Consider the following 26,718-nt stretch of genomic DNA (forward strand, 5'->3'; position numbering starts at 1 on the left):
TTATATGAACCTTAACTATTTGAAATAGTTGCATGTTGCATTCATATTTTTGTTCAGTATATAGTCTCCAAATGATTATTGAAAACATCAATACATTTGCACAATGAGCACTGGTTTTCTCTCAATTACATCGTTACAGTTATTGGTTAACTAGCTAGTGTATTTTTTGCCATATTAGCATTGACATGAAATCAGTCAAAACACCTCAAAACAAGACAAGGTATCAAGAACAAGATAAAACTATCTGAAACGAGCCACCTACGATTCCCCACATGGCAGCTTCTTGTTGCTAGCTATCTGACCATTCACAATCTTAACAAAGCACAGCTTCTGGCCACAAAGCACGGCTTCCGACATTGTCAGCCAACCCGTCTAATAGCATTGGCTTAATCGGCTTAATCTACCAATCAATCATCTCCAACAATATCTTCCCCCTAAGCCTTCCCGTACGTGCCTTGTGTACCTCTGTTTACGGAGCCACACCTCGCAGTTGTGTGATTCGCTAAAATTAAAGATGACGAATATAGAATTCTGTGGTCACTCCCACTAAGGCCAACTTTTAATTGTTGTTAACCAAGACTTATATGTGCTGTGCGCAATAGCCTGGGGACGAGGTTAACACAAACATTACGAGCTACCAAGGCAAGCTAATCAGGCCTTTACTGACAATTAGATCTCATTAAAACCTCTTAAACTGATGCCCTCTGGTGGCATTTTCTAAACGATGCATAATATTGAATACTACATTTTGGTTTCGAAAAACTATAACTCCTCCGAACACATGCTTAGTACTGTTAGAAAGGTAAGAACTGTGACCGAGATACAGCAGGCCAAAACCCCCTGAAATATGTTTTTTTATTTTTGTCCCCCAATGGGGACAATTGGGGCATAACACATTTAAATATCTAGGTTTTAAATAAAATGTGTCACCAATTACAGTTAAAAGGATAAAAGGATTTTTTTTAAATGACAAAAAAATGTTTCAGATCTTTTACCTAATGGTGGTGCTCTAAACATGTGCAAATTCCCATAGGAACACAGCCATTTTAAAAGCGCAGGGTTTGTGCTACTTGTCATGCATTCATTTTTCATCTTACAGGAATTATGTAAAGTACATATGAGGAGAAAGCTGATGTCTACCTATCCATTAATGTAAATATATTTCCTGTCTCATTTCGAGTTTGTCCACTACATAGTATTAGGACGCATTTTGACCACTTAAAACAAGTTGCGTCTAGTTTTGGTAGTGAGTCACTGTGCCAAAATGGCTAAATGCCCTAAGCAATCAGAGCTTTAAAGTTTTGTTTTGTATTTTTTTGTAAGACAGACTGGGTGGAGTGGGGGGAAGTACTGGGTCCAAAACAACCACTCAGTAATTAACTAACAGGTTAATTACTGTTTCAAAATTATTTTGATGTCACACTGTTTCAGATGCAATATATTTTCTCTTTAATTGACCATAATCTGTAACGAAAATAACAGAAAACACCAGCTATAAATTCTGCCTTCCAACTCCTAGTGTAGGTATTAATTTGTTTGGTTTAGTATTTTCCTTTCACTATTGAAATGTGAGCGGAAGCCCCATAAATGCCATCAAACCATGCCCTGTAAAACTACAGATTTGATTCATTCAATGTGCTACTCTGAGAGCATATCAATTGACTCTTCAACGAAAGAGCTTTTATAGTCTAAGCTCCTGCTTTTTATGATCACCACACTGGACATGACAAAACATATGACTGTTCCGGTCAGGGGTTGGAACCAAAATCATTTTCCAATCGTTTCGTTCTGAACAGAACAATATTTTTTTTCCACTGTTCCGACCAGCAAAATAAAGTTCTGAGCCGATTCAAACCCCCAAAAAGTACCATTATTATTATTTATTTCCATTCCTTTTTATGCCTCTGAAATATATATATTTTTTAACATTTAGCTCTACATTAAATTATTTCACAAATCAGTGTGGATAGAGGAGCTTGCTGTTGAGTGGGTAAGCAATTTAATCTGTATGGGAAAGTAATTAAGGGAAAATTGTATTTAGCCGTAACAGCATGGATTAATCATAATGAAAGAAACACACACACCTTGCTGCCAGTCACAGTGTAGGGCACAAGATGCAACTGAAATTTTGAGGGTGAGGAGAGAGCGAGAGAGGATGGAGGAAGCTTGCCTTGAAGTACTGGGCATCTTGTTATGACATGCATTATCTGAATTAGGCCGACAGAATTGGAGGAACTTTGAATGTCTTTGAACTTCCGAGTTGGTTTAACATTGGACCAGAGAAAACGTTACCTAGCTAGCTAGTTAATAAGCTTCTGTATGCAGAGCTGCACTAGAATTAAAAATACGTCTTACCTTTTTGTTAGTATCATTAACTAGCATTGAAAAAGTCAATCCATTCTTCTCTAATTAAAGATTTAATTTCGGAATTACGCTTGTAACGTTGTCAGTAGGCTACAGTAACCCCCCCCCCCCCCCCACACACACACACACACACACACACACACTCACTGTAAAAGATTTCCAGCTGGCAGGCAGATGCTGGAATAACTTCCTGACCAACAGAGTGAGGGCTTTGCATAGGCGCTTTGTTGTGGGACTGGAAAAAAATGCCCGGAACGTAAAATAACGTTATTAATCGATTCCCATGCTTTTAAAATAACAGTTCCGGAACAATATGTCACTTCCGTTTTTGGTTCATGTTCTGTTCCTCAAAAAATGTTGTTATATTCCGGTGTTCGGTTCTGTTTCCTGAACCGGTTCCAACCATTGGTTTCGGTGGTAATCATTTATGACTTACAACCATGTTACAACCATGATGTAACTTTCCTCCTCATTCAAAATAGAATTTCGTATTCTCTTGTTCTTATCTCTGTTTGTCTTTGTTAGGTAAACAGAAATACCTGTGTGCCAGCAGAAACGATTGCACCATCGATAAGCTGAGAAGGAAGAACTGCCCATCATGTCGACTGAGGAAGTGTTTTGAAGCTGGGATGACCCTCGGAGGTAAATACAACTATCATGTCAATTTATTAAGTCAATGAGAAATATAAAGTACTTAGCGATCCATCCGCCCACCCACTTATCGATTATCATGGACAAAAGTTTGTGTATGTGCATTTACATACACTGAGTGTACAAAACATTAACAATACCTTCCTAATATTGAGTTGCAACTAGGGCTGTTACGGTGACTGTATTACCGCCACACCGGCAGTCACGAGTAATGACCACAGTCAAATTCCATCTGACCGTTTAGTAACGGTAACTAGGCTTCTCCAAGCTCTGATGCTGCTGATGGTCATTAGTAGCCTACCAAACTTGCTAACTGCCTGGTACTCAGGACTTTATTGTCCCTCTAAATCACTCTGACATCAATGCAAATGTAATCAAAAATCAAATCAAACACTTCTTGAGAGCCCATGAGCTCATGTTGCACAACATTTCTATAGGCTATGCAATTCTGTGAGAAAACAGAGTTTTGATGACCTCTATTAAAAAGAGGAGGATCCAATCAGCTTTCTATAGGCTAGGCCTACTATATTTATTTCTCAACTTTCCTAATATTAAGCACATTGCTTCGCTTTACAACAGGAGTAAAGCCTACCTGGCTGGCATGAAAATGAACCACGGGAAAAGCGTCCTCCATTCGCTATTTAAGTGCATAGATGACATGAATGTTTTTCCCTGCCCCCGTTCTGAGACAGTTGCATGATAATGGTCCATTATAAATCAAAACTAATTTCACACATATATTATTTAGTATATGTAAAGACAAGATTAAATCAAAAATAGTCTGATGGGTAACTATAGTAGCCTATCACCTGTGAATGATGCCCAGCTTGTGTGCAATAGAGCAAGAAACAGTGCATGCTTAATTTCTGCAACTTTTTTCAAATCATAGTCCCACACCTCATGTAGCCTAGCCCATAGGCCTATATGTTTTGGTAAGGTTTGTATGTGGTCTTCCCTGTGGCTCAGTTGGTAGAGCATGGTGTGTGCAACGCCAGGGTTGTGGGTTCGATTCCCACGGGGGGACACTACAAAAAAAAATTTAATCATGAAATGTATGCATTCACTGAATGTAAGTCACTCTGGATAAGAGCGTCTACTAAAATGTAATGTATCACAACTAAAGTGTCCAAATAACTTCTTAAAAATAAGCACATTAATCTGCTTTACAACAGGTGTAGAGCCTAACTGGCATACATAGGTGGTGTATGGGGAAGATAATTTTCACCATAAAAATGCACTTTTATAATAAAGCATTACATGCATAATCGCATTTGTGGTCACTTTTGAGAATGGTGTTTTCCCGCTAATTGATTGCATTTTGGAACATTCACGCTTATAGCCTATGGCCGTGTGCATATTGCTGTGCTTACAATGTGAAGAAATAGCCTAATAGTTTATCAACATTTTAAGATAAACATTCTGATCTGTTGCATCAGCCTCATTGCTTAAAAAAAAGTAAACAATATTTTTGCAAAAATAAAGAATTACACTTTTTCTCTGATTACGATCTTGTCTCATCGCTGCAACTCCCCAACGGGCTCGGGAGAGGCGAAGGTTGAGTCATGCGTCCTCCAAAACATGACCTGCCAAGCCGCACTTCTTAACACCCGCTCGCTTAACCCGGAAGCCAGCTGTACCAACGTGTTGGAGGTAACACCATTCCACTGACGACCGCAGTCAGCCTGCAGATGCCCGGCCCGCCACAAGGAGTCGCTAGAGCGCGATGAACCAAGTAAAACCCCCCCGGCCAAACCCGGACAACGCTGTGCCAATTGTGCGCCTCCATATTGGACGCCCAGTCACAGCTGGTTGTGACACAGATTGGAATCAAACCCCAGGCTGTAGTGATGCCACAACACTGCAATGCAGTGTTTTAGACCGCTGCGCCACTCGGGAGGCCCAGCCTCATTACTTTTTAAAGGTTATTTGATGCGAGTGGTTGCATTAATTTAGGATCTATCGCATCCCACAACTTATTTATCGCACAGAAGGACAAGGTGACCAATAGAATAGGTCAACTTTTTACTATGGGGGATAGTAGATTGACATAGGCTAGTGCTTTTTCTGTTCGTTAAGCCTACTCATCTTGTTGGCTGACAAAAAGTAAATGTGGACAGTTCTTAAATATGAGCCTCAAATTTCAATAAGAAGAACGTGCGCAGTTGAGTCCCCAATGTGTCTGTCTTTACTTGTAGCCTTCTTCAGAGCTGAGATAGATGCCTCTGAGAAGAGCCCAATCACATGATGGGCATTGGCTAATAAGAATTGCGATATCTGTGAGAGGCATGTGAGTGAGAGGTGCTTCGGAACGCGTAGCTGGGAGAAGGGAATTATAATTATTGTAATCAGTCCAAGGGCACAATGGCCACTGGCTGCAAAAGGCATGGATTTTAGGGGGATGCCACCGGGAAATTAGAGGCTTTTATCAAGTGCTTGTCAAATTGTGAATGAGAGACTGATGAAGTGTGTGCAGCCTGTGCAAGAAACAAAGCAGAGCTCATGCCTTTCGTGCAACTTTTTTCAAATCATCATTAGTTGCATCATGCAGCATCATGTTTGTATCACAACTAAAGTTGCATAAATAACTCTAAATTAAGCATATAGCGGGACCTGTTTCTTTGTTAACCACTCAACACAGAATAGCCGCATGTGGACACTCCCTCAGAAATTGTTTGGAGAAAACATTCTTTCTATTTCATTCAGCTATGTTAAATTGAATAGTTCACACTATAAAATAATATAAAATAATGCCACGGAATTCTAAGCAAATCTTGTCTGCTAAATGAACTAGTATAGCCCATAGCCATATGGCATAGCCAGATCAGGGCCTAACATAAGAACAGCTCAGAGTATGCTTTTCTGTTCTTCTGAAATATACTACATTTTCTTCATATCATGTTTCTCAATTTGTTGGGGGCATAGACTCTACAAGGTGTCAAAAGCTTTCCACAGGGATGCTGGCCCATGTTGACTCCAATGCTTCCCACAGTTGTGTCAAGTTGGCTGGATGTCCTTTGGGTGGTGGACCATTCTTAATACACACGGGAAACTGTTGAGCGTGAAAAACACAGCAGCGGTGCAATTCTTGACACACTCAAACTGGTGCGCCTGGCACCTTCTGCTATACCCCGTTAAAATGTACTTAAATATTTTGTCTTGCCCATTCACCCTCTGAACAGCACATATTCACAATCCATATCTCAATTGTCTCAAGGCTTAAAAAAAACCCTGTCTCCTCCCCTTCATCTACACTGATTGAAGTGGATTTACCAAGTGACATTAATAAGGGATCATAGCTGTCACCTGGATTCACCTGTTCAGTCTATGTCATGGAAAGAGCAGGTGTCCTTAATGTGTTGTACACTCGGTGTATATACAGCATGAGCACATTTCTCATTTTAGGGCATACAACTGAACTACAGGGTTAAATTCAGCATGGAGGATTTTTCTGCAATGCTCCCTTTCAGTCTAAGTACCTGATTTCTTGTGAATGTTGCAACCAGTACTACACATCTTAGCCAGCTCTCTTGAATCGCTGCATCACAAAGGGAAATACTACTGCTAATCAAGCCTCTGACTGTGCCACCAGGCAATTTAGACCTATTTCATTCACTTTCCCTTACAGTCACCCAGAGCTGTTTGTCGTATTAGGTCTCAAAGATGGACATGTGCTGGACAAATTTCCGTTCTTGTGTTCAATTTTCACTCCCTTCCATTTTCTCATTCTGTTAACGGTGAAAATTGCACAGAGAAGCACAAAGCTGACATGAGACATGTGAATTAAAGGAGCAGAAATGCTGGTAATTTAGCCACCAGACGCTGACAAGCCCATGGGGGAAAATGCGATGTGATGCTGTGATTGTCAGGGAAAGGCACCTCTATTCCAGTTGCAGTTAGAAAGTGCTTTCCTTCCCCTCAAGCGCTCCTCTCATAGATTTTTTATGTGCACGGGTAAGTTTGTGACAGTAATTTGAAAGCTCAGACGAGGGCTTCAAATGTGAAAGATTCTTCTCTGATTACGGACTAATGCATTGGTTGAATTTGTTTTACTGCAAAATGGAAGAGACTAGTTAAGTATCATTGCATGGAGGTTTTCTTTTGGAATGCAGAATTCCGTATTACGTAATTACTCTCAAAACTGTAATTACTTCTCCAAATAGAACATTGATATGGCAGTTAATTTTACAGATCCACTGAAGCTATTTAATTTAGCAGAGGTATATTGAAAGAGAAAACGCATTGAAAATATAATCTGGGTGACATTTTCCTGCTCCTAACCTTCCCATTTGCAGCTAAAAAAGATGTATATGGTTACAGGATAGACTTTCTATGTCGGCTGAGGCCTAGTAATCAACCCTGGGATTAAATGTGTTGTGTCTAGTAGGGTACAGTAACAGTTGAAGGCAATTACACCAATTCCTGTAATATTAGAGGTGCTTCCTGTTTCCCGATTCCCACCCTCCTTTCTCTTGCTAAAAAAAGAATGATGATTTGAGACTTGAACCTTTTCCCAAATTCCATTTGAGCTTTAAACGTCCTCTCTGCATTTGCCTTTGTGCAGGGCAAATCCCATGATTAATTCAATGTTTTTGAGGAGTTCCTACAGTGCATTCGAAAAGTATTCAGACCCTTTAACTTTTTCAACATTTTGTTATGTTACAGCCTTATTCTAAAATGGATAAAAAATTTAAAAAGTATCATCAATCTACACACATACCCCATAATGACAAAGCGAAAAAGGTCTTTAGAAATGTTGGACAAAGAAAATATTTATTTACATAAGTATTCAGACCCTTTGCTATGAGACTCGAAATTGAGCTCAGGTGCATCCTGTTTCCATTGACCCTCCATGAGCTGTTTCTACAACTTGATTGGACACCTGTGGTAAATTCAATTGATTTGACCTTATTTGGAAAGGCAGACACCTGTCTAGGTTATAGTTATATTTTGTGTTATGTAACATTGTTATATTTAATTCACGTACACTTGTGGGCCAAGCACAAGTTGTACTCTATGGAAACAGATGAATATACTGCAACCACCATACAATAAATTATTCAAACCAGGAAGAGCTCAATTTGACTTTTTTTTGCTACACCTACAAATCAGAAATCATTCCAAATACCATGTGTACATATCTTAATTAATAGATATCCCCTGCTCGTCTGAGTCATTCCGTAAAGATTTCGGAAATCAGTATACTGTATATTTTTATCTTTCCTCTAAATTAGGACTAAGTTATTTGCAGAGAAAAGGAACTAATGTCATGTCTTGTATGGATGCCTCTGTTTGCATTGGCATCAGTTTGAAGGGGGCGTGGATCTTAAGGGCAGCTCAACCTGACCTACTTACTATTGTATGTGTTATCCAAAGATCAGTGCCAAGATACCACCATTTTTAATATATTTGGAAATGTTTTAATTATTTTTCTTTATCTAAATTACAGGAAGGTTTACTTATTACATCTGAAATAGAATGTCATGATTTACCATCATATTAAGATTCAGCTACTGAGGCACTGTTCATTACTCAGATTGAGAAATAAATTAACAATAATACTGGGATCCAAGGGTGAACTGATTGTTCACTCTACATTTCCTTGAGCTAATTCTATTTAGGAAATAGTATTATTGAATGTCCACCACCAAATGTATTGCCACTTTAATTTGTAGTCCCCTCTGCACGATGCATTGTTGTCACGTAGCCCTATGAAAAGCACTATGAAAGCATACATAGTGCATGGGACCATAATTAATTTGTGGTCATGATAAGATAGCTATAAAGATGAAGTTACTGGGCCACTCTACACTTACAGGTATTAAAGGTATATTTTTTTATTTTGGTCAAAGTCCCGTCCATAATAAGGTACATCTGTGCACCTGTTCTAGAAGAGATCATTGGTGACCCCATAATTCAGGTGATCCATTCTGCACCATCAGGATTTTACTTCCAGGTTACCAGGATGTTAATTGCATACACCCATATGGTTTCTATTTAGATAAGAATGACAGTATCTCTGTAAAGCCAGATGGAACTTTTCAACTTAATGATCTTACCAAAAGGAAAGTTAAAAAAGAAAATATAAATATAATAAATATATATACACTACCGGTAAAAAGTTTTAGAACACTTACTGATTCAAGGGTATTTCTTTATTTTACTATTTTCTACATTGCAGAATAATAGTGAAGACATCAAAACCATGAAATAACACATATGGAATCATGTGGTAACCAAAAAAGTGTTAAACAAATCAACATACAGTATATTTTATATCTGAGATTCTTCAAATAGCCACCCTTTGCCTTGATGAAAGCTTTGCACCCTCTTGGCATTCTCTCAACCAGCTTCACCTGGAATGCTTTTCCAGAAGTCTTGAAGGAGTTCCCACATATGCTGAGCACTTGTTGGCTGCTTTTCCTTCACTCTGTGGTCCGACTCATCCCAAACCATCTCAATTTGGTTGAGGTCGGGGGATTGTGGAGGCCAAGTCATCTGATGCAGCACACCCATCATTGTTCTTCTTGGTAAAATAGCCCTCACACAGCCTGGAGGTGTGTTGGGTCATTGTCCTGTTGGAAAACCAATGATAGTCCCACTAAGCCCAAACCAGATGGGATGGTGTATCGCTGCAGAATGCTGTGGTAGCCATGCTGGTTAAGTGTGCCTTGAATTGTAAATAAATCACAGACAGTGTCCCGCGCAAAGCACCCCCACACCATCACACCTCCTCCTCCATGCTTTACGGTGGGACCAAATGACAAATTCCCACTGGTCTAATGTCCATTGCTCGTGTTTCTTGGCCCAAACAAGTATTTTCTTCTTAATTGGTGTCCTTTAGTAGTGGTTTCTTTGCAGCAATTTGACCATGAAGGCTTGATTCACACAGTCTCCTCTGAACAGTTGATGTTGATATGTGTCTGTTACTTGAACTCTGTGAAGCATTTATTTGGGCTACAATTTCTGAGGCTGGTAACTCTAATGAATTTATCCTTTGCAGCCCGGGGTAACTCTGGGTCTTCCATTCCTGTGGCGGTCCTCATGAGAGCCAATTTCATCATAGCGCTTGATAATTTTTGCAACTGCACTTGAAGAAACTTTAAAAGTTCTTGAAATGTTCAGGATTGACGGACCTTCTTAAAGTAATGATGGACTGTCTTTTCTCTTTGCTTATTTGAGCTGTTCTTGCCTTAATATGGACTTGGTCTTTTACCAAATAGGGCTATCTTCTGTATACCCCCCTACATTGTCACAACACAACTGATTGGCTCAAATGCATTAAGAAAAGAAATTCCACAAAATAACTTTTAGGAAGTAACACCTGTTAATTGAAATGCATTCCAGGTGACTACCTCATGAAGCTGTCATCAAGGAAAAGGATGGCTATTTGAATTTGGAATTTCAAATATAAAATATATATATTGATTTGTTTAACACTTTTGTGGTTACTACATGATTCCATATGTGTTATTTCATAGTTTTGATGTCTTCACTATTATTCTGCAATGTAGAAAATAGTAAAAGAAAGAAATACCCTTGAATGAGTAGATGTGTCCAAACTTTCAAAAACTTTTGACCGGTAGTGTATATGTTTTATTGTCACATACAGGAGTTCCAGTGTGCAGGAAATGCTTTCACTCACCATTTAGAATTTTAAATGCTGATTTTCCTCTTTGCGGTATATCCCCGGTAAACAACTTTTCCAAAAACAGCATAACACATTACAAAGTAAACTATAGCAATTCTCACGCTAAAACATTGAAATAATTTGTTTGCTATGTTGAAGTACATCCATACTAATACTGTAACAATACAGTAAATGATTGCTACATTTGTAAGCTGCTAATATTGTCATCAAGGTGTATCCCTGTGACATGGTGTGCCCACTGTGCTTCATGGTTGGGATGGTGTTCTTCGGCTTGCAAGCCTCCCCCTTTTTCCTCCAAACATAACGATGGTCATTATGGCCAAACAGTTCTATTTTTGTTTCATCAGACCAGAGGACATTTATCCATGTGCAGTTGCAAACCGTAGTCTGGCTTTTTTATGGAGTTTTGGCGCAGTGGCTTCTTCATGCTGAGCGGCCTTTCAGGTAATGTATATATAGGGCTCGTTTTACTGTGGATATAGATACTTTTGTACCTGTTTGTATGCTGTTTCCTCCAGCATCACAAGGTCCTTTGCTGTTGTTCTGGGATTGATTTGCACTTTTCGCACCAGAGTACGTTCATCTCTAGGAGACAGAATGCGTCTCCTTCTTGAGCGGTATGATGGCTGCCTGGTCCCATGGTGTTTATACTTGCGTACTATTGTTTGTACAGATGAACGTGGTACCTTCAGGCATTTGGAAATTGCTCCCAAGGATGAACCACACTTGTGGATGTCTAAAAAAAAATCTGAGTTCTGAGTTCTTGGCTGATTTCTTTTGATTTTCCCATGATGTCAAGCAAAGAGGCACTGAGTTTGAAGGTAGGCCTTCAATACATCCACAGGTACACCTCCAATTGACTCAGATGATGTCAATTAGCCTATCAGAAGCTTCTAAAGCCATGACATCATTTTATGGAATTTTCCAAGCTGTTTAAAGGCACAGTCAACTTAGTGTATGTAACCTTCTGACCCACTGGAATTGTGATACAGTGCATTATAAGTGAAATAATCTGTCTGTAAACAATTGTTGGAAAAATTACTTGTGTCATGCACAAAGTAGATGTCCTAACCGACTTGCCAAAACTATAGTTTGTTAACAAGAAATTTGTGGAGTGGTTGAAAAACGAGTTTTAATGACTCCAACCTAAGTGTATGTAAACTTCCGACTTCAACTGGTATGTTTTTTTTTATTGGTGGAACATTTGGCTCTAATTGCTTCCATGTGTCATCTTTTATGCATTTGGAACAACTATGGAAATATTCAAGATACATTTCTTCCTGTCCTGTGGCTGGGTTTCTATGCATGGCTTGGCTCGATTATGATTAAACATTGCTCAAGTATTGACAGTTCATGATATGTTTTGGGGATCAATATGCCATGATTTCTCCACCATGCTTCCAAAAATGTATTAAACATGAATAGGCTCTGAGAAGGTTTTAAACAGGTGTTCACATGTATATCATTACTGGATTGGTCTATTCTGGGCCTGGGCTCATAAAAGCGATATGCCAAGCTAGAACTGAAATTGTTCTCAGAGCCTTGACCCAGTAGTGATAGTGATGGCCAAGCCTGTTGAGGCACACACTGAGCAATATTATAATTGTTGCTAATTTATTCTAATTCATGACAAATATGTCTGATACTGTTATTACTATTACTGTGCACGTTTTAAGCATAACGCCCCTCGTTAATGCCACAAACACAAAGCCTGAGAAGATGAAGCCTCAAGTTCCCATGATTGTATCCAGGTTGGAGCTACTATGCATGCGCCACATGTTGAGGGACATCAATAGTCCATCCTTCAGGGGCTTCTTAAGCCTGGGATCTGTGGAGAAGCAGAGTGAAGATCCCATTTATAAGTAAATCCCTTATCCTGAACTAAACTTCTGACCCGAGAAGTAACTATGCACAGGAAAACTATTCTCACCTTAGACTTCAACAAAACTTTGTAAAAGCAGCGAGAATGTATCCTACCATTCAGTTAGGGTATTTGAAATGCCTATAGGTTATTGATCAGATAGTTAGGAAGCAACTATTTGCATTTCTCTGTCACTCACACTCCTACACAGGTGCCAAGCATATAGAGGCAGCTGAAATAACAGTGTGAACCTAGAGCTCAACAACTTCAGAGTGTTGGTGTTATCTGGCAGAAATAATTAGATTGAGTGAATGGTGGGTTATATACTTGTCTAGTCTGTGACTGTAGTTATAGGATTGTTGGTTAGGGCACAGATTGTTTGTGATAATTATTTCACTCGGATTCACTTAGTTAGGGCAGGAGATGTATCACGTCAGTAGGCTACAATTCAAAGGCATGGATAAGATTTGTTCAGTTTCTCAGTGGAGGGCGTCAACAGTCAAACATCTGCCAGAAGCTGAAAGGAAAGCCTCCCATCTCCATCCTCCCTGGGATATAAAGTTGTAGTTTTATTGTTAGTTAAGAAATAACATTTAGAGACGTTGCCTAACCCATCTGTATCTTTAGCAGTTCACTTCGGATTGTATCCAAATGACTAACAGTTTAGGTGCTTGTTGTTGATTGTGGGTACACTACTGTACCGTATGCATACACAAATTATTGCGCCAATTAAAGCAGAGTTCTGTACATCAGAGAGAGGTCTTCTTTTTATTCAACATGATTTAGGTCAAGAACATAACATGATTAGATTTTGATGAGTAAGAGATACACTGGCCTTTCATTTATCCTATGCTTCTCTACCAGATGAGGCCCATCTGGTCAAATGTATTTTTAATGGGATTTTATTTTGGCAGTACCTATTAGAAGACCACGCTGTTCGAGCCTGTTAGTCTCTTACTCTATTCCTGTTGTATTTCACAAAATGATTGCAAAACTGGAATTGTTGTTTACATGGAAACATTCTCCACTTCCATAGTAACCTGAAATGAGATTAGATAATGGCAGATGATTAACATAAGAATGTGGAACGTAAACAACTAATAATCCAGACCTTAATTTTCACATTTCAGAAAAGAATGCTGTTTTGCCACAGAACCTTCCTGATACTAGCTTTGTTGGATCAAGGCCCTGAATTGAAATGGACCATAACCCCATCGCAGCTGCAGTACCACAGTACCACACGATAACGTCACTCACATTTAAGAAATTCTAAGCTCTCTTATATCATAATTAAACTAAAAAGTAGGCTTTTCACTATAGCTTACAGTGTGACATATCTTATTACAATCTCCCCTGTCAAGAGTATGCTCTCCCTTGGTACGTCGTACTTTGTTATGTTTAAACTTGAATTATTCTCATGTTTTCCCGTCCTCTACCACATGTGATTCATTGTTTAGATTTGAAGGTTTGACAGCTTTGTAAGCGTACAACTTCCTTATTTTTGAAAATATTGTTTCAACTTCCTTATTTTTGAAAATATTGTTTAATAAGATTAAGTGATAATAACCAAGCATTGTGTTTGTTTGGTCTGAAATGGCCCCCCTATTCTCTACGCCTTCAGCGACTTTGGTATTGTTTTTGTTTTGTTGATGAAACGGAGATGAGCCTCAAACAGTGTTGTAAAATACGTTCTATACGGAAGAGTATTAGGGCTAAGCAGAAAATAAATAAATGCTGATGCACTTAGAGTATTATTTTTTTGTATGGATAATATTTCAAAATATCAACATTTCAAGAATAAAGTCACTTTATTTTGAAAGTCAAACTTGTGAGAATAAAATTGCACTAATGTTTCAAGATTAAAGTAGGAGATTTGGTTTATTGCATGCTTCCCTGGCTCCCTGTTGCTATGTGCCACCATTGAGTTAGATGACCTGGTGAAACTATACTTTAGAATTGGCTTTAGTAACAAGGAAATCCTTGCTCTTTTAACACAAAATTACCATATTATTATAAGTATTAGGATCTTGAAGATGTTGTGCTGCATATTGGGTCTGTTCAGAAGGAGGAACAACATGGATTTGGATGAGGTATTGGCCAAAGTGAAATCAACAGAATTGAACAGACACATATTAGGAATTGTATCATTCCTCTTCCTCAGACCTCACCCCTCACCTCGTCAAGTTTTAACCCTGCAATAGTCAAGTGTCACCCCTGCTCCTCTTCAACCCTCACCTATTCAAATATCAACCCTGCACTAGTCAAGTGTCAGCCCTCAACCCTAACCCCTCCATTCAGGGCCAGCTCTAGCCTTTTCGGGGCCCTAATTGAGATTTGGTTGGAACCCAAAACGTATTGTTTTAAAGTTAATTTCCTGCAATTCTACACGTTTTGTCATGGGGCGGAGAGAACATTTAGCAGTTTTAAAGCACATTTCCTGTAATTCTACACATTTTGCCATGGGGTGGAGAGAAATTGTTGAAGTTTTAAAGCTAGCGGCCGCTTCTGTCGCTTATGTCTGGAGCTGGCCCTACCTCCCCTAGTCAAGTATCAATCCTGCACCCTCCTCCTCAACCCTCACCCTTGCATTTGTCAGGTATCACCCCTCTGTGTCATCTCTCTCATCTGTGCATCAGTCCGTTCTCACCCTTGCATTTCACCACATTCTTTCTTTATTTTTAAGTTATACTGAACAAAAATATAAACGCAACATGTAATGTGTTGGTCCCATGTTTTATGAGCTGAAAAAAAAGATCCAGAAATGTTCCATATGGACAAAAAGCTTATTTCTCTAAAATGTTGTGCATAACTTTGTTTACAGCCCTGTTAGTGAGATAATTCATCCACCTGACAGGTGTGGCATATCAAGAAGATGATTAAACAGCACGATCATTACACAGGTTCACCGTGTGCAGGGGACAATAAAAGGCCACTCTAAAATGTGCAGTTTTGTCATACAATGTAATAGATGTCTCAAGTTTTGAAAGAGCATGCAATTGGCTTGCTGACTGCAGGAATGTCCACCAGAGCTGTTGCCAGAGAATTGAATGTTAATTTCTCTACCATAACCCTCCTACAACATCGTTGTAGAGAATTTGGCAGTATTTCCAACCGGCCTCACAACCTCAGACCACATTTACATTACATTTTAGTCATTTAGCAGACGCTCTTATCCAGAGCGACTTACAGTAATGAATGCATACATTTCATGCATTTTTTTGTTGTTGTACTGGCCCCCCGTGGGAATCGAACCCACAACCCTGGCAAACACACCATGCTAGCGTTGCAAACACCATGCTCTACCAACTGAGCCACAGGGAAGACCACATGTAACCACGCCAGCCCAGGACCTCCACGTCCGACTTCTTCAACTACGGGATCGTCTGAGATCAGCCACCCGGACAGCTGATGAAACTAAGGAGTACTTCTGTCTGTAATAAAGCCCCTTTGTGGGGGAAAAAATCATTCTCATTGGCTAGGGCTGGCTCCCCAGTGGGTGGGCCTATGCACTCCCAGGCCCACCCATGACTGCACCCCTGCCCAGTCACGTGAAATCTATAGATAACGGCCTACTGAATTTATTTTCAATTGACTGACACCCTTATAAGGGAAAGGGGGTATCTAGTCAGTTGCTCTACTGAATGCATTCAACCGAAATGTGTCTTCCGCATTTAACCCAACCCCTCTAAATCAGAGAGGTGCGGGGGCCTGCCTTAATTGACATCCAGGTCATCGGCGACCGGAGAGCAGTTGTTGTTAGGTTAACTGCCTTGCTCAAGGCCAGATGGTAGATTTTTCATTTCAGTTACTGTCCCAAAAGTTCACCCATCTTTTGGTACAAAATACAGAAATCATCCCTGTATGATGCGTTTTGAAGTGTCATCATACAGGAATGATTTCTGTATTTTGAAAGTCATATATCATGAAAACTTGATTGCTGACAAGCAGAACATTTTGTGACTATGTCAACAATGGACTAATGAAACGAATACCAAAAGATAGTTTTTGGGTAGAATTTTCCTTTAACCGCTAGGTTACTTGCCGCCACTAACTTTCTTAGTTGGCATGCCTGCTTGCAATGTTGCTAGACTTTAGAAAAACAATCAATTACTAAATGCCCAAAGCGCGGTCAGGCCTATTTGATTCATTCATAATATCATCAAAAAGCATTGCTCCTCCTTCACTACAACTAGAACGGTCTGACTACAAAATATATAATGTCGGGCGCCTTAAGAGATGCTATGTTTTCTGTTCTTTTCTTGATTTTGATACAACGTATTGGAAGATTTTTGGTCCCCTTGATGGCCTAGGTCCTATAGTCACGGTTTGCCACTGAGCTCAAGATTGGGGAAAAGCTGTTTCAGGGGTTTACAAAATGCTAAATTCTCCAACCTACGTACAGGAGACACAGCCGCACTCCCGGACCATCCCCCTCAATCCTCACATACTTTGTGCCCACTCTAAAATTATGGGATGCTTCTGTACCTCATATTGATTTATATATACACTAGATGAGTACCAGTTAAGACACTAACAGCTTACAGACGGTGGGCAATTAAGGTCACCGTTATGAAAACTTAGGACACTAAAGAGGCCTTTCTGCTGACTCTGAAAAACACCAAAAGAAAGATGCCCAGGGCCCCTCCTCATCTGCGTGAACGTGCCTTAGGCATGCTGCAAGGAGGCATGAGGACTGTGGATGTGGCTAGGGCAATAAATTGCAATGTCCGTACTATGAAACGCCTAAGACAGCGCTACAGGGAGACAGGACAGACAGTTGATCGTCCTTGCAGTGGCAGACCACGTAACAACCCTGCACAGGATCAGTACATCTGAAAATCACACCTGTGGGACAGGTACAGGATGGCAACAACAACTGCCCGAGTTACACCAGGAATGCACAATCCCTCCATCAGTGCTCAGACTGGCTGCAAAAGGCTGAGAGAGGCTAGACTGAGGGCTTGTAGGCCTGTTGTAAGGCAGATCCTCACCAGACATCACCAGCAACAGTGTCGCCTATGGGCACAAACCTACCGTCGGTGGACCAGACAGGACTGGCAAAAAGTGCTCTTCACTGCCGAGTTGCAGTTTTGTCTCACCAGGGTGATGGTCGGAGTCGCGTTTATCATCGCAGGAATGAGCGTTACATTGAGGCCTGTACTCTGGAGCAGGATCGATTTGGAGGTGGATGGTCCGTCATGGTCTGGTGTGGTGTGTCACAGCATCATCGGACTGAGCTTGTTGTCATTGCAGGCAATCTCAACGCTGTGCGTTACAGGGAAGACCTAATCCTCCCTCATGTGGTACCCTTCTTGCAGGCTCATCCTGACATGACCCTCCAGCATGACAATGCCACCAGTCATACTGGTCGTTCTGTGTGTGATTTCTTGCAAGACAGGAATGTCAGTGTTCTGCCATGGCCAGCGAAGAGCCCGGCTCTCAATCCCATTGATCATGTCTGGGACCTGTTGGATCGGAGGGTAAGGGCTAGGGCCTTTCCCCCAGAAATGTCCGGGAACTTGCAGGTGCCTTGGTGGAAGAGCGGGGTAACATCTCGCAAGAACTGGCAAATCTGGTGCAGTCCATGAGGAGGAGATGTACTGCAGTACTTAATGCAGCTGGTGGCCACACCAGATACTGACTGTTACTTTTGATATTGACCCCCCCTTTGTTCTTTGGACACATTATTCCATTTCTGTTAGTCACATGTATGTGGAACTTGTTCAGTTTATGTCTCAGTTGTTGAATCTTGCTTTGTTCATACAAATATTTATACATGTTAAGTTTGCTGAAAATAAACGCAGTTGACAGTGAGAGGACTTTTCTTTTTTTGCTGAGTTTAGATCATTGGTACCTCCACGTGTTGTTGTTGTTGGCGCTGAGCATGTACAGTGCATTTGTATATTATTCAGACCCCTTGATTGTTCACCCTTATTCTAAAATGGATTAAATTTTTTTCCCTCATCAATCTACACACAATACCCCATAATGACAAAGCAACAACAGGTTTTTAGATATTCTTGCAAATGTATTAAAAATAAAATACAGAAATACCTTATTTACATAACACTGAACCCAAACCGGCTGCGTGCGTGCGCCATCGTGCGCCATCGTGCATAAATGTATTTTGTCCCCCCACACCAAACGCGATCACGACACGCAGGTTAAAATATCAAAACAAACTCTGAACCAATTATATTAATTTGGGGACAGGTCGAAAAGCATTAAACATTTATGGCAATTTAACTAGCTAGCTTGCACTTGCTAGCTAATTTGTCCTATTTAGCTAGCTTGCTGTTGCTAGCTAATTTGTCCTGGGATATAAACATTGAGTTGTTATTTTACCTGAAATGCACAAGGTCCTCTACTCCACCAATTAATCCACACATAAAACTGTCAACTGAATTGTTTCTAGTCATCTCTCATCCTTCCAGGCCTTTTCTTTTCTTCTCTTGGCTTTATATTGCGATTGGCAACTTTCATAAATTAGGTGCATTACCGTCACTGACCTCGTTCGTCTTCAGTCACCCACGTGGGTATTACCAATGAGGAGATGGCACGTGGGTACCTGCTTCTATAAACCAATGAGGAGATGGGAGAGGCAGTACTTGCAGCTCAGCTCTATTTTAGCCCTTGGCAACGCAGACGCTCATTGGTGCACGTGAGCAGTGTGGGTGCAATAATTGAATAGTATAGATTTCTAAATGTATTTTGCAACACTCACGCATGCAACGCAAGCGGTGTAGTCAGCCTGTAAGTATTCAGACCCTTTGCTAAATTGAGCTCAGGTGCATCCTGTTTCCATTGATCATCCTTCAGATGTTTCTACAACTGGATTGGAGTCCACCTGTGGTAAATTCAATTGATTGGACATGATATGGAAAGGCACACACCTGTCTATCAGGTCCATCAGTTGACAGTGCATGTCAGAGCAAAGACCAAGCCGTGAGCTCGAAGGAATTGTCTGTAGAGCTCTGAGACAGGATTGTGTTGAGGCACAGGTGTGGGGAAGGGCATCAAAGCATATCTGCAGCATTGAAGGTCCCCAAGAACACAGTGGCCTCCATCATTCTTAAATGGAAGAAGTTTGGAACCATCAAGACTCTTCCTAGAGCTGGCCGCCCAGCCAAACTGAACAATCGGGGGAGAAGGGCCTTGGTCAGGGAGGGGATCAAGAACCTGATGGTCACTCTGCCAAAGCTCCAGAGTTCCTCTGTGGAGATGGAAGAACCTTCCAGAAGGACAACCATCTCTGCAGCACTACACCAATCAGGCCTTTATGGTAGAGTGGCCAGACCGAAAATAGCTGAGTGGGCAGAGACCCAAATAGTAGAGTGGGCAGAGACCCAAAAATAGCTGTGCAGCGATGCACCCCATCCAACCTGACAGAGCTTGAGAGGATCTGCAGAGAAGAATGGGAAAAACTACCCAAATACAGTTGTGCCAAGCTTGCAGAGTCATACTCAAGAAGACTTGAGGCTGTAATCACTGCCAAAGGTGCTTCAACAAAGTACTGAGTACTTATGTAAATATGATATTTCAGTTTTTTACATTTGCAAATATGTCTAAAGACCTGTTTTTGCTCTGTCATTATGGGGTATTTTGTGTAGATTGATGAGGAAATACAACTATTTAATCAATTTTAGAATAAAGCTGTAACGCAATAAAATGTGGAAAACGTCAAGGGGTCTGAATACTTTCCGAATGCACTGTATTTGGGCCAATTGAAAATCTAATTATTTTGAATAAATTCGTGCAAGGGTGAGGGATGAGAAGGAGAAGTGAGGCTTAACTAGAGTAGGGGTGTAAACTGACCAATGCAGGGGTGACGAGGGTTGAAGAGGAGGGGTGACGCTTAACTAGTCCAAGGTTGATACTTGACTAAGTGAGGTCTGAGGAGGAGTAATGACGGAGTTCCTAATATGTATTCACATTTTTGCCAAAAGCATTATCCAAGTACCATCACCGTTTATTTATTTTTCTCTTCACTTGTCTCCTAATACTATTCTGTAGTTCTATTCCACATGCAATCCATGGGAAAATACTGTTTGTTTTTTGCAGTAATTTCTTTATTGTTGTAATATCTCAAACAGATGTGGCAATTTCACCAATTAAGGATTCTTCATTGGTGAAACTGCTTTAAAAATAAACTGTAGAAAAATAAAAATAAGAAAAAGTGCTTTTTGGTATTTTGAGAATGCCTTGGTGTGCACTTATTATGGCCAGATGTACTACTTGGGTCAGATTGTAAAGATAAAACTTCAAACTCAGTATCATGGTTAATCTTCAAAAAATAGTAGTTGCAAACTTGCCCTTGTCCTTAGCCCTTGTCCTTAGCCTCCCCATCGTATCCACCCACGGCACTAGCTACATCTATAACAACTTGATGCACATGTTTCCAACATAGTTTCAAGGAACCTGCTTCTGTTGATCAAATTCAAAATGTTGCTACTGTAGCTTCATATTAAGCTGATTTGATGAAAGATTGCTGACATCTAGTTCATCAGGCCTGCTCACCTTACTGCTCCAGCATTACAGAATAGAGCCCATTTCTTGTGGCTGGGTTGAGGAAGCTCTAGCTGTTTACCGTTGGAGAAAGTGCACACTAACAGTGTTGTGCTCAAGCTGAAGCAATGTGACCTCGTTTTTCACCAACTTTTACTGAACTGATTTAATCTGAGAAAGCTGGAAACCAATGAACTCAACATGCTATATAAGTCTTAATTTGTCCCCCATATAAAGCGCAAGGAAATGTTTTGCATTGTGAAACTGTTTTGTGTTGAAGCAGACTGGTTATATTGCATCTTGATAAGATAACGTTTTAGTCAGGCTCCTACTCATTTGACTTTTTAAAATGTCCCCCATTTTTGCTCTCGAAACAGACTGTTGAAAACATGCCGAACTTTTGGTCTTTTTGACCCTTCCAAAGTGGAAGTTTGTTTTGGCATGTTAGCATATTTTTACTGACAACACAGTGACTAATCTTGGCACCTTGGAACAGTATTGCCATTATTTTGGTGAATTACCAATGTAATTTTTATTAAAATGACATAATTTAAATTGTGAGTGTATTTGTTAGTATGTGTTGATGTTATACGTGTATTCTTGTGTGTTTCTGAGCCGCATGTATTCAGCTGTATATGAGAATATACAGTTGAAGTCGGAAGTTTACATACACTTAGGTTGGAGTCATTAAAACCCGTTTTTCAACCACTCCACAAATTTCTTGTTAACAAACTATAGTTTTGGCAAGTCGGTTATGACATCTACTTTGTGCATGACACTGTTACGTGCGTTGATTGAAGGATCGGCCCAAGGTGCAGCGTGGTAAGCGTACATCATTCTTTATAAGATGAACACCGAAACAAAATCAAAAATAATACAAAACGAAAACGGAACGTTCAGTAGGGCATACAGCACAGTACCAAAAACAAGATCCCACAATCTAAGGTGGGAAAAAGGGCTGCCTAAGTATGATCCCTAATCAGAAACAACGACAAACAGCTGCCTCTGATTGGGAACCATACTAGGCCAACAAAGAAATAGAAACATAGATTTCCCACCCTAGTCACACCCTGACCTAACCAAATAGAGAATAAAAGGGATCTCTAAGGTCAGGGTGTGACAGACACAAGTAATTTTTCCAACAATTGTTTACAGAGATTATTTCACTTATAATTCACTATATCACAATTCCAGTGGGTCAGAAGTTTACATACACTAAGTTGACTGTGCCTTTAAACAGCTTGGAAAATTCCAGAAAATGATGTCATGGCTTTAGAAGCTTCTGATAGGCTAATTGACATCATTTGAGTCAATTGGAGGTGTACCAGTTGATGTATTTCAAGGCCTACCTTCAAACCCAGAAGTGCCTCTTTGCTTGACATCATGGGGAAATCAAAAGAAATCAGCCAAGACCTAAGAAAAAAAATTGTAGACCTCCACAAGTCTGGTTCAATTTCCAAACACCTGAAGGTACCACGTTAATCTATACAAACAATAGTACAGAAGTATAAACACCATGGGGCCACGCAGCCGTCATACCGCTCAGGAAGGAGACGCATTCTGTCTCCTAGAGATGAACTTACTTTTGGTGTGAAAAGTGCAAATCAATCCCAGAACAACAGCAAAGGACCTTGTGAAGATGCTGGAGGAAACAGGTACAAAAGTATCTATATCCACAGTAAAATTAGTCCTATATCGACATAACCTGAAAGGCCGCTCAGCAAGGAAGAAGCCACTGCTCAAAAACCGCCATAAAAAAGCCAGACTACGGTTTGCAACTGCACATGGTGACAAAGATGGTACTTTTTGGAGAAATGTCCTCTGGTCTGATGAAACAAAAATAGAACTGTTTGGCCATAATGACCATCGTTATGTTTGGAGGAAAAAGGGGGAGGCTTGCAAGCCGAAGAACACCATTCCAACCGTGAAGCACGGGGGTGGCAGCATCATGTTGTGGGGGTGCTTTGCTGCAGGAGGGACTGGTGCACTTCACAAAATAGATGGCATCATGAGAGAGGAAAATTATGTGGATATATTATTGAAGCAACATCTCAAGACATCAGTCAGGAAGTTAAAGCTTGGTCGCAAATGGGTCGTCCAAATGGACAATGACCCCAAGCTTACTTCCAAAGCTGTGGCAAAATGGCTTAAGAACACAAAACAAAGTCAAGGTATTGGAGTGGCCATCACAAAGCCTTGACCTCAATCCCATAGAAAATATGTGGGCAGACCTGAAAAATAGCGTGCGAGCAAGGAGGCCTACAAACCTGATTCAGTTACACCTGCTCTGTCAGGAGGAATGGGCAAATATCTACACAACTTATTGTGAGAAGCTTGTGGAAGGCTACCCGAAACGTTTGACCCAAGTTAAACAATTTAAAGGCAATGCTACCAAATATGAATTGAGTGTATGTAAACTTCTGACCCACTGGGAATGTGATGAAAGAAATAAAAGCTGAAATAAATCATTCTCTCAACTTTTTTTCTGACATTTCCCATTCTTAAAATAAAGTGGTGATCTTAACTGACCTAAGACAGAGACTTTTTACTCTGATTAAATGTCAGGAATTGTGAACAACTGAGTTTAAATGTATTTGGCTAAGGTGTATGTAAACTTCCGACTTCAACTGTATTTTGCTAAATTCCCTCACAATCTGAACTGTCATTTATGTACAGTTGTATCGTGCATTTGGCAAGTGTTAACAGCTGCACCATATATTACACTATTCTTCTACCATTACTCATCCATGTTCCATTTCTTGACCTTATGTAGCACGTAAACTGAAGAAGATTGGACAGCTTAAGAGCCCGGAGGAGGATCTGCCCACCCAAGGCCCCACTGATGCCATCCAGTGTGTCTCTCCCCAGTCCGGCCTGACCTTCCATTCCCAGCTGGTGTTCCTCAACATCTTGGAGTCCATCGAGCCAGAGGTGGTTAATGCGGGACATGACCATTGCCAGCCGGACTCAGCTGCAGTGCTGCTCACCAGCCTCAACGAACTTGGGGAGCGCCAACTCGTCAAAGTGGTCAAGTGGGCCAAAGGCATGCCAGGTACAGTACTGGAATAGAAGAATCATACAAAACATATTTCCATGTGGTCCTTGAAGATGTCCATGTGATCCTTAGAAGATGTCATAATTTGATTTATAACAAGTTTGCAATGGCATTGCAGCAATTTGGAGGTAGTGAAGGCATTAAGAATTCATCACAGACATGTTTTGATAATAATCCATTTCCATGTGGTTTTTCATTTTCTTCTCAGGTTTTCGGAATCTGCATGTGGATGACCAGATGACAGTAATCCAGCATTCATGGATGGGGGTGATGGTTTTCGGCTTGGGATGGAGGTCCTACAAAAATGTCAATGCCAGAATGCTCTACTTCGCCCCAGACCTTGTTTTCAATGAGTATGTGCAGCTATGTGATACTGAATTCAATTATTTCTGTGAAATTATCTTATTACCCCCAGGGCCACAACTCAATGTTGTCCCATTATGTTGGTGGAGATTTCCTCCAGTGGCTTCTGTCTGTCATAAGTACGGCAGATGCCAATTTTGTTCCCTCTATGTCTGTCTTGCTCCTTGTCCCTGTCGCTCTTATTTTCTCTCGCTCTTTCTCTCTCTCTACTTGCCTCTCGCTCTCTCTGTCTCTCTCTCACCGATATGTCTAGAATTCCATGTGCACACAGGCTTACAAGCCTGGCTTTCAGTAACATTTATATTTAATTTCCTTATTTGGTGTTCTTTAGTCACGTGATAAGTCCTGAGGAAGATTCGATTTTTTCAGCATTACATCACCTATGGTGCAGGTTTTAAGAGAAGTAGTGAAATTTAGTTCAAATCTGAATATTACGGAGTACGAAAGTATCGTAAGTGACTAAGGTAGTTCAATGGTATATAAAGTGTCGTTACTAGGGTTGCATAATTCTGGGAACTTTCAATAAATTCTCTAGTTTTCCCAAAATCAAGGTTGTAGGATTCCCAGAATTAGGAGGGAATAAGCAGGAAATCTGGAACCCTCCAACCAGGATTTCTGGAAAACCAGGGCATTTATTGAAACTTCCCAGGATATTGCCACAATAGCCATTATTGAGGAATATGTACAGATACAACAGTGCAGAAAATTGTGGAGATATTATTACCCTGCCATGAGGTAAATTAAATATTTTATTATTGGTAATATACTGTAAACGTTACAACTAAAGCACCCTTATTATTATGAGCTAGGTTTCCATCCTATTGGTGATAGATTTTCATTCAAATATTCTAAAATCCGCATAAAAACAATATGCGAATTTTCCCACCAGAGATGTGTTTCCATCAGATTGACTTGTTGCAGATAAAAGTCTGTGCGTGATGACGTAGTGCACATAAAAATACCTTTTGCAGTTAAATGTCCCATGTACCAAATAAAAAATACCAACGCATTTTCAACTCTATTCATGGTTTTCTCACAAAAATGTTTGTATTATATAGCGTGTGCCCATTATGGTATTGGCACGTGCACTCTAATCAACAGCGCACGTACAGGATATTTTACATGAGATTATTATGGACAAAAGAGTGAGATTATTTTTATTTGTCAAACGGCAGCCAAGCGTTGATGGTCATGACTCCCAAGTTTAATTCGAAATGATGTTATTATATCAATATTTGCAGATAAAAGCGTTTCCACCGACATTTATCGCATAATTAATTTTACTGACACAAAAAGATCCCACCTTGTCTAGCGTATTGAGTTTTGTCGACATTTGGAACGTTTACCAATATGTACTTTACTCACATAAAAAGTTTGGATAGAAACCTGGTTAGTGATCCATGTAGCTAAGTAAGTATATTAACGTCTATTACTGTGAACTATGTCTGCAAATTATTTATACATTAGATGTACAATGTCATCATAGAAAATCATGTAATCAGGTCACATTTTCAGTTTGTTTGAAAATAATCCTGGGTAACAGCAGCAATCAGTACCAATCACTGTGATCCTGTTTTATCAGACCACACTCAACCCAGCAGGCAAAGCTAGTGAAATGACATCATTACAAACAGATTTCATCCAGCTTTGCCCGCTGGGCAGTAGGTCAAAGGTCACATATGAGCATATAACGATGGCCATAAAGAGGGAAGATTACAATTGTAATGATTGCAACAGTTTCATATAAGGGTCTCACTCTCTTACCCTCTCACCTATTTGCCCCCTCTATCTATTTCTCTCACAACAACACGCTCACAGATTATCCCTCTCTTAATATATTCCCGATAAACTCCCCAACCCCGCTCTGATTTTACATTGGCTCATTCTCTTTATACTGTCTCACCCTGACCCTCACTGTCCCACTCCCTCCTCTCGTCCAATAATGGCACCGGATGGGATGGCTGCCGTTTTACGGGCTCCTAACTAACTGTGCTATTTTTAAAATGTTTATTCCGCATTGTTTATAACAAATTTTGTACATAATGTTGCTGCTACCGTCTCTTATGACCGAAAAGAGCTTCTGGATATCAGAACAGTGATTTCTCACCTCGAACTGGATGAAGACTTTTCTTTAATGAGTCCGAACGCAGAGGATATACTGCTTTGTCGCAACACGGCACAAATCGCCGTCATCAGCGTGAAGAAAAGATGGAGGAAAAGGGGGAGGAGGGCGGGGTGCCTTGTAAGAATTTGCAGACGAGTAGTTAAACA

At 40.3% G+C, this 26,718-nt stretch overlaps 1 protein-coding gene across 2 annotated transcripts in view; it reads left to right on the top strand.

Moving 5' to 3' along the window:
- LOC115154540 (androgen receptor) overlaps positions 1-26,718 on the top strand; it is a 57,870-nt gene that overhangs the window by 22,231 nt on the left and 8,921 nt on the right. For both annotated transcript variants that reach the window (XM_029700847.1, XM_029700848.1), the window contains exons 3-5: positions 2,890-3,006; positions 23,803-24,081; positions 24,293-24,437. In XM_029700847.1, coding sequence (XP_029556707.1) covers positions 2,890-3,006; positions 23,803-24,081; positions 24,293-24,437 — 541 coding nt within the window. The remainder of the gene's footprint in view (positions 1-2,889; positions 3,007-23,802; positions 24,082-24,292; positions 24,438-26,718) is intronic.

The sequence above is a fragment of the Salmo trutta genome, chromosome 19, assembly GCF_901001165.1.
Source record: "Salmo trutta chromosome 19, fSalTru1.1, whole genome shotgun sequence".
Lineage (NCBI taxonomy): Eukaryota > Metazoa > Chordata > Actinopteri > Salmoniformes > Salmonidae > Salmo > Salmo trutta.